Raw genomic sequence first — 12,053 nt, 5'->3', positions numbered from 1 at the left:
CCGCGTTCATCCGTGTTTATTGACGTTTTTCTCGTGTTTTTCCCCCAAAAGCAACCCCAAAACCGCCGACCCCGGCTCCTCTCCTCGCGCCATCTGCCGCCCGGGACGGGGGCTCGGAGAGGGGCCGGGGGGGGGGCTCCGGGACCTCCCCCCATTACCGGGACCCCCCCCCCCAAGTCCCGGAGACCCCCCCCCCATTACCGGGACCCCCCCATCCCCAGGACTTCCAGTCCCGGAGACCCCCCCAACCCCGGGACCCCCCATCCCCGGGGACCCCCCCCCAGTACCGGGACCCCCCCCCAACCGGGAGACCCCCCCCCAGTACCGGAACCCCCCCCCCCGACCACCGTAGCCCCCCCCCAGCCAATTCAGCGCCCCCCCCGCGGTGAGCACCGAGACACCGGCACTGAGCTCCGGCTCCCGGTACACCGGGGGGGGGTCAACCGGTACCGGGAGCCCCCCCCCCCACACCTCCCCGGGATATTAACGGGGGCGAGCCCTGCCCGGTGCCCGGTGCCCGGTGCCCGGTGCCCGGTGCCCGGTGCCCGGTGCCCGGTGCCCGGTGCCCGGTGCCCGGTGCCCGGTGCCCGGTGCCCGGTGCCCGGTGCCCGGTGCCCGGTGCCCGGTGCCCGGTGCCCGGTGCCCGGTGCCCGGTGCCCGGTGCCCCCCACGTGCTGCCCACGCCTCCTCACTGCGCATGCGCCGCGCTCTCCCCCCTCCCCCCTCCCTTCTCCTCTCCCCACACCGCGCAGGCTCTTTTCGGACCGTACCACCCCGCGGGGAGGAAAGGGGGGGGAAAGCGTTGATTTCTCCCCATCTCCACGCCGCGAGAGGGCTTTGTCGGCCTCACACCGCTTCTCCCACTCGTGAAAAATCCTCGGAGGCTCCTAGATCCCGTCTCGGAGCCTGACGGAGCGGCGGGGAGGCGGAGGGGGGGGCGGCAGGGTGGTACGATCCGGTCGCTGTGGGCGCGGCGCGAGGCCGCGCCCCTCTCTTTCAGCCCGGCCGCCGCCATGAGGTGAGCGCCGCGCGGCACCGGGGGGGCCTCGCCGGGATGGGGCTCGAGGGGGGGCCCGGTACCGTCCGTGGGACTTCACCGGGATCCTAGGAAGGGAGCGGGGAGGGTTTGGGGGGAGCGGAGCGCGGCTGGGCCCCGCGGGGGCGGCTGCGGCCTGCTCGGGGCTCGGGGGTGGGGGGGGGCAAGATGGCGGCCGGGGCATGGGGAGGGGGAGAAATGGCGGCGGGGGGGGGTGTGGGGGTGTGGATGGGGGTGAGGGGTCCTGAGAGGGGTTTGGGGGGGATCCGAGGGGTTGAGGGGGGTCTGAGTGGACCTGAGAGGGCTCGGGGGGGTCGCTCAGGGTCTTGAGTGGGGGATTGGGGGGGACTCTCAGAGGGTTGAGGGGGTTCGGGGGTCCTGAGGGGGGGTTGGGAGGGGGCTGAGGGGGCCTGAAGGGGCTCGGGGGGACGTGATCGGGGCTAAGAGGGGTGAGGGAGGCTTGGGGGGATCTGAGGGGGGGCTTAGGGGGGCCAGAGGGGGGGCTCAGGGGTCCCTTGGGGTGGGCTCATGGGGTTGAGGGGGCTCAGGGGGTTCCTCTGGCCGCTGAGGCATCCCCCCACCTGCCCACAGTATGCTCCGGCTGCAGAAGAGGCTGGCCTCCAGCGTCCTGCGCTGTGGCAAGAAGAAGGTCTGGCTGGATCCTAATGAGACCAACGAGATCGCTAACGCTAACTCACGTAAGGGGGCCTGGGGCACTTCCCTCGAGGGAAAGGGGGGCGTCGGGTGGGCCAGGTGGGGATTTGTGAGCTGCTCACTAGCAGGGGTGGTGGCCCGGGTACAATTCTGGTATCTGGGCAGCTGCCGTGTGCTGTAGGGTGGAATCCCACCACCAGCAGGATTTGCAGAGCTCCCCCATCACGTTCACAGGAACGTGGTGCCCAGCAGGGCCTTGTGGCACGCTCAGTCCATGTTGTTCTATGGGATGACAAACGAGGGAGAAATGGGATGGGGAGAGGGGAAAGAGCACCTCCACAGCCCCTTTGTGGTGCTGGAGTCCTGGCTGGCTTGTCCGTATCCCAGTTGATTGTGGTTTCTGTTAGTCCCTAAGATGCTGAACGCGTTTATCCCTTCCTCCCTCCAGGTCAGCAGATCAGGAAGCTGATCAAGGATGGGCTCATCATCCGCAAGCCCGTGACCGTTCACTCCCGTGCCCGCTGCAGGAAGAACACCTTGGCCCGCCGGAAGGGCAGGCACATGGGCATCGGTGAGTGGTGAGGGAAACGGTCGATTTTTGTGGTCCTTGGCACACCTACAGGCTTGTATTGAGCAAAATTCTGCAAAGATCTTGCTGCAGAGTTCATTCTGTGTTAGCAGAGGGGGATTAAATGCCAGTGGGAGCGTTGTGCCCACCTGGCAGCAGCCTGGTGGCGTTCTCACCTCGTTTCCTCCCCCCTCCCAGGTAAGAGGAAGGGTACGGCCAACGCTCGGATGCCCGAGAAGGTGACCTGGATGAGGAGGATGCGGATCCTGAGGCGCCTGCTCCGCAGATACAGGGAGTCCAAGAAGATCGACCGCCACATGTGAGCCTTTTGGGGGCACATCCCCGGCCTTCCCTGTGCCCTCCCTGCTCTGGGCAGCTTTACAGGTGGCTCCTGGGCGTGGAGCTTGCTGATGGAAGCGAATCCTCTGTAGAAAACCTGCTGGGAAGGGTGTGAGGCACCTGGAAGCTGCTGTGGTTGGACCCCTGGGCAGCCTCTCACGCTTCCTTTTGCTCCCGCAGGTACCACAGCCTGTACCTGAAGGTGAAGGGCAACGTGTTCAAGAACAAGCGCATCCTGATGGAGCACATCCACAAGCTGAAGGCGGACAAAGCTCGCAAGAAGCTCTTGGCGTAAGTGCTGCTGAGCTGCTGAGCTCCCGCCTGCGAGCTGCGAGAGGGGTTTTTGTGGAAATAACTGCAGGCTGGTAAATTCAGGGGGCTCCTCCTGAATTGGTGGAGCTGTTGGGAGCCATGGGGAGGAATCAGAAGGGAGCAGGGTGATCCTGGCAGAGCTGTCTGCTCCCTGCCGACCCCACTTAGATCAGGGAATGATGACAGGGCAAGCACGAAGTGATATTTTACCATAAATCCTGAGGCAGATGGGATTTAAAGAACAAAGCTGCTGTCTTTAACTCGTCCTCTAGTGAGGATGACAGCCGTGAGGGCTTGGGGAAGGTCAGACCTCCTCAGGGAGCTGCCCTGCTCCTACCAGCACTAAAGAGGGGACAGGGCCAGCGCCGACGGCCTCCTGGGGGCTCTTTGGGGTTTTCCACCTTCAGCATTTTCCTTCCTCGCAGCGACCAGGCCGAGGCTCGCAGGTCCAAGACCAAGGAGGCTCGGAAGCGCCGCGAGGAGCGCCTGCAGGCCAAGAAGGAGGAGATCATCAAAACCCTCTCCAAGGAGGAGGAGACCAAGAAGTGAGCGCCGCCTGGGCTGTGTACGTAGAGCTGTGCAGCCCCCGGGGTCGAATAAAACACCTAAAACACCGCTTCCACAGCTGCTGTGCCTCGGCTGGCTCCCTGGGGGGCGTCCAGAGCTGGGGGGGGGGCTGGGGGTGAACTGGGAAAGACTGGGGGTGAACTGGGAAGGGCTAGGGGTGAAGGGGGGTGCAGTGTCCCCATTTCCCTGACCCAGCTGGGGCTCCCAGCACAGGCTGGGAGTGCTTGGGGATACCAAAAGGGGCCCTGATGGGCCTGCTGCCGCCCCCCCAAAACGTGACGCTGCCTCCCCAGAGCCGTGGGGGGGGGGCGCAGAGCAGCTCAGGATGGGGGCAGGGAGCCCTCGGCCTCCATTTAATGGCCCCAAATGCAGCTCCTGGGGGTGTGGGAGGGGGGAGGCAGCAAGCTGGGGGGGACACTTGGGGGGGGGCACAGCCCTGGTGCACCACCCAAGCCCCCCCTTTTCTGTTCCCCCCCCCCCCCCATGGTCACGAGAGCCCTGAGCTCATGCTGGTGCTGGGCCAACCCCTGGGGGGGGGGGGGGCCTGAGGGGAGGTGATATGCAAATCCAAGCTTGCTCATTGGCTGTTGTCCACACGGGGGGGGGCAGGGCTTAGACCCCCCCCAGGCGATACACACGGGGGGGGGCAGCACCCATGGGACCCCCCAAATCTGCAGTCAGCCCCCACAATAAGGCCCCATTGCCCTCATTGACTCCCAGGGGGTGCTCGATGCTGCTGCCCCCTCCCTTTCATGCCCCCCCCCCCCAGAAAAAAAATACACCAAATCCGGGCCCAAATGCCCCCCCCCAGTACTTAATGCCCCCCCAAAAAAGGGCCCTGAGCCCCCCCCCGGCCTCCCTCACCCCTCCAGAGCAGCCCTAAGGGGGTCGGGACCTTCCTCAACAGCCCCCACCCTGCAGCCCCCAGCCCTGTTTATTCCAATTCCCCAACCCCCCATTTCTCCCTAGAGAGGCGCTCCCCCTGGTAAGGCGAGGCTTGGAAAATGGTGTTTATTGGTACTTTATATAAATACAAACACCGGGGAGAGTCCATGGAGACACAACCGCCTGCAGGACGCTGCGCGCCGCCCCCCTTCCCCCCCCCCGCCCGAAAAACACCACCAAAGGGAACGGAGGAGGCTTTGGGTTCAGGATTCGGGCCTTTTTTCCCCAAAAAAAAACTGCTACAAGGCAGCCACAGCCCGCTCTCGGCTCCTCCTGGCTCAGCACCCCCCCACCCAAAAAATAAAAATTAAACCAGAGCAGGGAGCGCTGTGGGGGGGAGGGGGGGGTGCGGAAGGTGCTTTGGGTAAAATTTGGAGGATTTGGGTAAATGGCAGCGACTGCGAGCAGCCAGGGAGGGAGCTGGCAGCTGCCCCCCCCCCCGCAGGCTCCGTTAAACACACACCGGGGGGGGGGGAAAGGCCGGGTTGTAGGGGGGGGCTGGTGGCCCTCAGCGACCTTCGGAGCAGCCTCAGAGCAAGCCCCCGGCCCTAAAGGAGCCCTGGGGACCCCAAAAGCTGCTCCCCACAGCGGGACTCCAGCAGGAGGGGGGAGCCCCCGATTTAAGACGTGCTCCTGGCTACGCTTTCCCCAAGCTCTGCACCGGTACCCCCCCGGCTGACCTCCCCCTTTGAAGCACCGGGGTCAATTCCGCCTGAAACACCCCAAAAGCGGCTGCTGTGGGCACCCCGTGGGCTGGCAGATGGAAAAACCTCCTTTTCACCTCCTTTTCACCTCCTTTTCACTCCTTTTCACTCCTTTCATCCTTCACTTACCTGCAGAAGATGCCGAAGGGAGAAAAACGCCCGGCCCCGGGTGCCCACGACCCCGGGCACGGCCCCGCTGCGTTACGGGGTCCTTGGCTCCCGGCCGGGGCAAGGAGCAGCAGCCCCGAATTCCCTACTTTGCTTTTTGTAGGGGGGGAAAAGGGGGGAAAGGAGAGGCAGAGCGGGGGACTTACGGTCACCGGAACGGGCTCTAACTCGTCCCCCTACATCGAGGGGGATTTCTCACCCCCTGGGGTAAAACCTGAAATGCAAAACAAACGCAGCCAGCCTCCGGGTAAAACAGGCCGAGGAGCGCAGCTGGTTTTGGGTGGAAAAACCTTAAAAACCTTCCCAAAGGGTCGCTTCAGGCTCCCAGCAGCGGGGAAAAAAAAAAAAGAAAAAGCTCGGATTGTTTCCGTGACTTTCGTTTGGTGAATCTCAGAAGGGCTGAATTACAGAGTGGGAGGGGGAGAAAAAAAAAAAAAGAGCAGGGTGTGGGAAGGGTAAAACAAAACAAAAAAAAGAACAAAACTGAGCCTGACGTTACAGACTTGGAGCTACATCACAACAACCTAGGGAGGCGCTGAGCCGGGTGCTGCCGAGCACGGAGGGGGCGAACCTTCGACGTGAGCGTGCCCGGCTGGGAAGGGGAAGCAGAGGAGCACGAGGGAGCTGCGCTGGCTCATCCCCTCGCTGAAAAACGGACACGGAACTCGTTGGGGTTTTCTTTTCCTGTTTTTTTTTGTTTTGTTTTGTTTTCCTTCCCCCTCCTGGCCAGCGGATGCAGGGTTCAAGCACGATCCGTCCTCTCCCTCTCCCCGTTTCCGAGGGCTGCAGTCACCGCTCCAACCTCCTCCTCCTCCTCCTCAGCAAACAAAGTCCGTTGGGCTTCGCCAAAGCCTCCTCTCCGCAGCGCTTTTGTCCGAGCATGCCCAGCAGGAATGGTTCCGAGTTCTCCCAAAGCCACCTACAGAAAAAAAAAAAGCCGAGGGCTCCAGCTCCGGGAGGGCGCGGAGAGTTCAGCGGTTCGCTGGAGCAGGTGGGGGGGGTGCGGATGGATGCGGATGGGTGGCTACGGGGCGGGGGGGGCCTGGCGCCGCGGCCCCGCTCACTGGCCCCTTGCGAATGACTCTGGGATCGCTTTCCTCGAGGGTTCTGGTGTCCACCGTGACTCTGGGGGTGTCATTAAATACTCAGTCCGCGAGGCCGGCCGCCGCCGCCGTCATAGGATGATGCAGCATCTGCAGAAGCGCTGCCTGCTGCCCCCCACCGACGGGGGGGGGGTCACGGGCGCGAAGTAGGCATGGACTTTGATGTTGGGGAGGTGGGTCTGCAACGACAAGCACAGCACAACCCGCGGGGTAAAAACGGGATTTTTATATTAAAAAAAAAAAAAAAAAAACCTCCTTCGGTTCAATCAATGCTGTGATTTTTCCACAAACGGCGGATTGGCAAATTCTGGTAGCAGAAAACAGCTGCGGGGAGTGGGAACTGCTGGCACCCCTTCCTCCGCATTAATCCCACACTGAATTCGGGGAACAGAACAGCTCTGCTCCGACCTCGTGCACTCTGCAAACCAGCCCGGACTCCTATCCCTCCTTCATGGGTGGGGAAACTGAGGCACGGGGCTCAGGGTGCCTCAGACGGCCCCACGGCTACTGACAGAGCTGCTCCGGCTCCTCGCCCACCCAAACGGCCCCGTAGCAATTACCAAAAAAAAATCAAAAACAAAACAAAAAAAGACACAGCAATTACATTTCTCCCTGACCAGCCAGCATCCAGCCCCACACAAGCTTCCGAGCACAGGAGCACGATTAATTCGATTAATTTGGTAGGTGATTGACCTCAATATTTTCAGACCAAGCACCAGACCACGAGGAACCTACAGCCTCAGCCCCTCCAGACAAAGCGACCAAGTCACAGCCCTGGCCGTGCTTTTATTAACGACTATTACTAGTATTAATTTTTACCCTGAGTCTCTTGATCCCCGCCCGCGTGATCTGCTGGCAGTCGTACAGTTCTATCCTCTCCAGGCTGTGGCAGCTTTTCAGGTGCTCCAGGGAGGCGTCGGTGATCAGGGGGCAGTTGTCCAGCTCGATCACCTCCAGGCGGTCGTGCGCGCAGGCGCCGTTTCCCAGGTGGCGGATCCCGTCGTCCGTGATCAGCTCGCAGTGGGACAAGCTCTGCACCCAAACGGAGGCGGTCAGCGGCCCCTGCCACCAGCAGCCACCAGCAAAACGCCCTGCCTGGGGGGTTTTGGGACAAGGGACAACCTGGGCCAGGGTTTGTAGGTGCAACACCCGCGGGTTTGCCCCACGGGTGCTCTCTGTGTGCTGGAGGCACCCCTGGGGACCCAGGGGGGGAAGGTGAGGGGAAAGGATCTCAGGACAGTAAATGCTCGCTGCAAGGGAACAGAAAAATGCCTCTGCTGCTGAAGAAGCCCCCTCTGTAAAACCTATGGCCCCCCACATCACAGGCAGGACCCTGGCGCTGGGTGTAAGCAGCAGCAGGAACTCAGCATCACCAATGCTTGGTGCTTTTTTGGGCTGCACGCTGCAGCTTCTGGAGGAGGAAGAGGGCTTGGAAGAGGGCTTGGTCTAGGAGAGGGTACCAGCCTGCTGCTTTTCACAGGGGCACAGGTTATTGTGGGCCCAGCTCCGTGTTCCAGGGGCTGCAGGCTCCTCTCCCACACGGTTACCGACAGCCTGCCTCGTGGACAGATTCTGCTAAGCGTGTTGAGGAAAACCAGAGGCTGCTGTCAGGAGAATTCAGTGTCCTCCAGCTCATTTTCAGGCAGCTGTGGGTGCCTGGCACACGATTCATGCTAGCAGTAGGGGAGGGACAATAGGTTCTCCGGGGTCAAGTTTCTAGCTGAATTCTTCCAAGACTTCGCAACACATCAGTGAAGTCAGAGAGACAAATAAATCCCCGCAGGCAGGGCTCGAAATCCCTTTGTCTGTGGGAAGAAAATACTCAAAGTCTCACTTATAACACTCACCAGAACCTGAAGCCGCGGACAGTGTATGGAGAGCTGGATGAGCGTACTGTCTGTTATCTGGAAAAGAGAAAAGCTTTTCAGGTCGGACGCTTGGCACAAGGACTTTTTACCCCTCTACCAAAGACCAACTGCAAATTTCTGCCTAATCTGTGACCATGTTCGACGCAGGCATCGTCCTGAGCTCCTCAGGACCCATCTCCTGCGTGACCAGGCTCCAGAGGTACGCATTTCTCTGCTCCCTTACACAACTCAACTCGTGTCCTTCAAGGACTGCCAGGGCACTGGCGCTGCTGCTGTTCTGAGCCTCCTGGAGCAGCTCTTGTGAAGCAGGCGGGCAGAAACACGACGACTCCTAAATGTTTGTCTCTGAAGTACAAGGAGGTGTTCAAAGCCCTTCCACCAGCTCCGTGCACTGAGCTGTTCGTTATTTCTTCGGGAAGAAAGCGCCTCGGCACAACGGGTTTCTCATCTAAAGGCCTTCAGAGGGAACTCGCTGCGCTGCCTTTATTCGGTGCAGCCCAAGGACACAGCCCAATTTTTCTTCTTCCTTTTTGGGTTAACTTTGAATGGTTTCCTGTCTGGACTACTGTCGTTTCCTCCTACGACCTCCTGAATTTCTGCCCCGTAAACGCCAGGAAGCACCGAGCGCTGGGGTCGCTGTGTTCTCATCGCAGGAAGCAAAACCCAGGGACCTCAGTCAGCTCCAAATCCGTCCTTAAGGCTGGAAATTTGTCCTGGGGTCCTGAGTAACTTCAAGGATTTTTCCCTGTCAAGGTAACCAGCTTATGGCACATCCCTACAGGACAGCACAGCCCTGGAACTAAGGAGAACACCTCCAGGATTGGGATGTCCACAGGCAACAACATCCAGCTCGTTACACTGCACCCCACAGTCTTTGAGGAAGGCTAAGACTAGAACAGGCACCCTGGTTTTATTTCAAGTTGTTTCCATGTCCCGTGTACAAAATTCACTGCTGTTCCAACAATCTGCTGTTTTTCTCCATGAAAATAAAAACAACCAACCCGATTTCCTTTATTCCTAGCAGTATTATATGGCACAAAGCTTCCCTACATGCAAAGATTTTATTCTGGGACTTTATCTTGTATCATTGTGTGAGTTATGACCTTTGACACATGACCTCCTAGACACATCTCACTGCTATTACAGATCTATTTTATTACCCTTACAGTAGCATTTATTGCTATGAAATACAAACAAAGGATTACACTACAAAGTCAACGCTGTCTTGTCCAAAGATATCTGATCTTTTTCCTCGGCATCCTAAATCAAGCTCCCATTTGGAGCCAACTTGCTGCTTTTTCACCATCTTTCCACATCACTGTGATTGTGCTAAAAAACAAGCAAACAAAAAAAAACCAAGTAACTGCCAGAGGTGGCACCTCCTACCTGGACGCACTCTTCTAGGTCCATTTTTTCAAGCTCGTGGCAGTTCTGGGAACAAGCAGAGGACCAAACACAAAAGTCAGTGCGAAGTTTTGACAGCAAACACAAAGACGTCTACAAGACAGACAGCCCTTTTTAGCAACAAAGGTTTTTCTCCGTGAAACAATGGGATGGAAAAGAAATTTCACTGCTTCTTTATGAACACCACCAAACAGTAAGGGAATCTAGCAATTTCACTCATTTAAACACACTGAGATTATTTTTTTTTTAATCCATAGAAAGTAAAGGGGTTTAAATGCAGGGTCAGTTGTACAAAACACAGATTAATTTAGGACAAACATTCAATTTTGTTGCTCCCAAGTATTTAACATTTCACTTAGTTCAGATGCGAGTCCTCTGAGGTGTGTGGGTCAGGACGATGCTTAAGATACCAGAAATTATGTACAACCCAGCTTCCATCCACACTTCAAGAGGAAAAGCATTACAACACTCGAGAGAGAAGGGTGCTGTTCGTTCATATCCATCACGAAAAGAAAGCAAAGGTACTTGAGGGAGAGTGGAAACGAGCACTTACCCTAGCTAGAGTAGTAAAGCCCACATCTGTTAGCTGAGAACACCTTGCAACTTCTAATATTCTGCACAGAAAGAATCGATAATAATCATGGTGGAGTCGTTTTGCTTTTCAGAGTTTCATTAAAAGCTTCCAGCAACCCAGAAAAGCCTGCCCTGGTTTAAGCTGTGCTCTCTGAGGATGATCTGCACAGAGCAGCCACCCTCTACACCTGAGCGTAGGTCACAGGAGAAGAAAAGGAGAAGTCAGGCCAAAGGGGAACTCCAAGGCTCGCTCAGTCCATGCCTGCTACGAGGCAGGGCAGGTCTGGTCTGACAAACGTTGGACTAAGGAGCTCAAAAAAGCCCCCAGTGCTCTGGTTTCTACCCCAAACGCAAAGCTCATCATGAGAAGTGTGCAATACAAGTCAGGAGGCACCACAACCCAGCAGAGGGACGCTAAAATAAAATATTTAACGCCTCGACAGAAGAGCTTCAGGTCTTCTCTGCTGTGCCAGCAGATAGGCTTTCTTACTGCAGCTCTGCAGGGGTTTGCTTCACAGCACTAACGTTTATCTGCCTTTAGAGAAAGGCAAACCAATCTTCCCCAATCCATGTGGAACTCCGGCTGAACACACACAGAAACGGCCTGAACCGAAGCCACATTTTGCCATCCCCTTTCCCAACCAGTTTCCATGTACTCGCACCCTGCGCTTTACACCACGATTCTTTCAAGGAGCTTATTGTGGGAAATAGATGCTCCCCCCCCCCCGTGTATTTTATGCTAATTAATAGAGGCCACCCAGCTCTTACAGATGCCAGATTAAAACCATCTCTTCTTCCTGCACCTGGCCATTTTCTGAATTATAGCAAAATGTTCCTGGAAAAACTTGTCCTGATTAAAAAAAATATTTTTGAGTAAAAAGCAAGCTGGATGCTGGAAGCCCACCCTTTTGAGTGAAAGCACGAATTCCATCTGCTATAAAATCACCGTGAAAATCCTGCCAGCATCACACGTTACGAGGAAACAATATTGTCTAAATGCATTTTCAGTTCTCAGTACTGAAGTAACCTAACCTCAGCTGTTTTCCACAAAAAGCAGAAGGAAATACACAATGGTTTGGAGTGAGACTGCTGCAAGCGAGTGCCCTGGCAGCACAGACAGCCGTGGCACGGAGCTCTCCTCCCAGCCTTTTGTCCCCTTGTGTTTGTTCCTAAACTTGAGGGATTTTTTGGGGGGTACACCCACGGTCACCTCGCAGCTCAGCAGTAACAAAGCAGCTCCAGCACGGCGTGACCGTGTCCCCGGGACCCTCTGCTCACACGCAGGGGTCACCAAAGCTGAGGGACCTGCTGAGAGCTTACCTCAGCCTGGGGCAGTTCTGTCCCAGGGCGTTCAGGATGGCGTCGGTGATGTTACAGCAGCCCGAGGCACACAGGGATTGCAGCTTGTGGCACCCTCTGCATATCGTGATGAGCCCGTCGTCTGTGATTTGCTACGAGAGAGACAAGGACAGCATCACAGGCCGTGACACAGGAGGGGGAAGAGCAACGCGCTGCGCGTTTTCCTCTCAGATTTCCAACCAGGAACTTAAATGAGGCCAAATTCTGCTTCTTTCAACCCACAAACGCGTTTTGGGACCACCACGTGAGAAGTAAGAGCCCACCTCACGGCCCAGACCCTGCCAAACTCACACCACAGCAACTCCAGCAGCCTGGCTGGGTCCCCAGACACCGAGGGTCCCTCTCATCCCGTGTGCTCTGCTCACGGGGCCGGGGCTGCAGCGTAGGGCCCAGCCCCACAGCCCCCAGGGGCCTTGCCCACCTCCCCGGGAGAGGGCCAGGACTGCCCATCCC

General features: G+C 57.9%; 2 protein-coding genes across 4 annotated transcripts in view; one reads left to right on the top strand and one right to left on the bottom strand.

Moving 5' to 3' along the window:
* Positions 1 to 940: 940 nt before the first annotated feature.
* On the top strand, positions 941 to 3,533 carry RPL19 (ribosomal protein L19). Its single transcript, XM_084496426.1, has 6 exons — positions 941 to 1,018; positions 1,628 to 1,734; positions 2,139 to 2,261; positions 2,457 to 2,577; positions 2,778 to 2,888; positions 3,335 to 3,533. The coding sequence occupies exons 1-6, from the start codon at positions 1,014 to 1,016 to the stop codon at positions 3,456 to 3,458; spliced, it is 591 nt and encodes a 196-aa protein (XP_084352552.1). The 5' UTR covers positions 941 to 1,013; the 3' UTR covers positions 3,459 to 3,533.
* Positions 3,534 to 4,473: 940 nt separating this feature from the next.
* Positions 4,474 to 12,053, bottom strand: part of FBXL20 (F-box and leucine rich repeat protein 20) — a 33,942-nt gene continuing 26,362 nt past the window's right edge. For all 3 annotated transcript variants that reach the window (XM_084496424.1, XM_084496423.1, XM_084496425.1), the window contains exons 10-15: positions 11,562 to 11,692; positions 10,222 to 10,282; positions 9,651 to 9,695; positions 8,244 to 8,300; positions 7,216 to 7,428; positions 4,474 to 6,575 (exon numbers count right to left, since the gene is read on the bottom strand). In XM_084496424.1, the coding sequence (XP_084352550.1) occupies positions 6,468 to 6,575; positions 7,216 to 7,428; positions 8,244 to 8,300; positions 9,651 to 9,695; positions 10,222 to 10,282; positions 11,562 to 11,692 (615 nt within the window). In that variant the 3' untranslated portion in view covers positions 4,474 to 6,467. The remainder of the gene's footprint in view (positions 6,576 to 7,215; positions 7,429 to 8,243; positions 8,301 to 9,650; positions 9,696 to 10,221; positions 10,283 to 11,561; positions 11,693 to 12,053) is intronic.

The sequence above is a fragment of the Aythya ferina genome (assembly GCF_964211825.1).
Source record: "Aythya ferina genome assembly, chromosome: 23".
NCBI classification, from domain to species: domain Eukaryota; kingdom Metazoa; phylum Chordata; class Aves; order Anseriformes; family Anatidae; genus Aythya; species Aythya ferina.
Note: the sequence above shows the minus strand (reverse complement) of the source record. Positions and strands in the feature narration are given on the sequence as shown.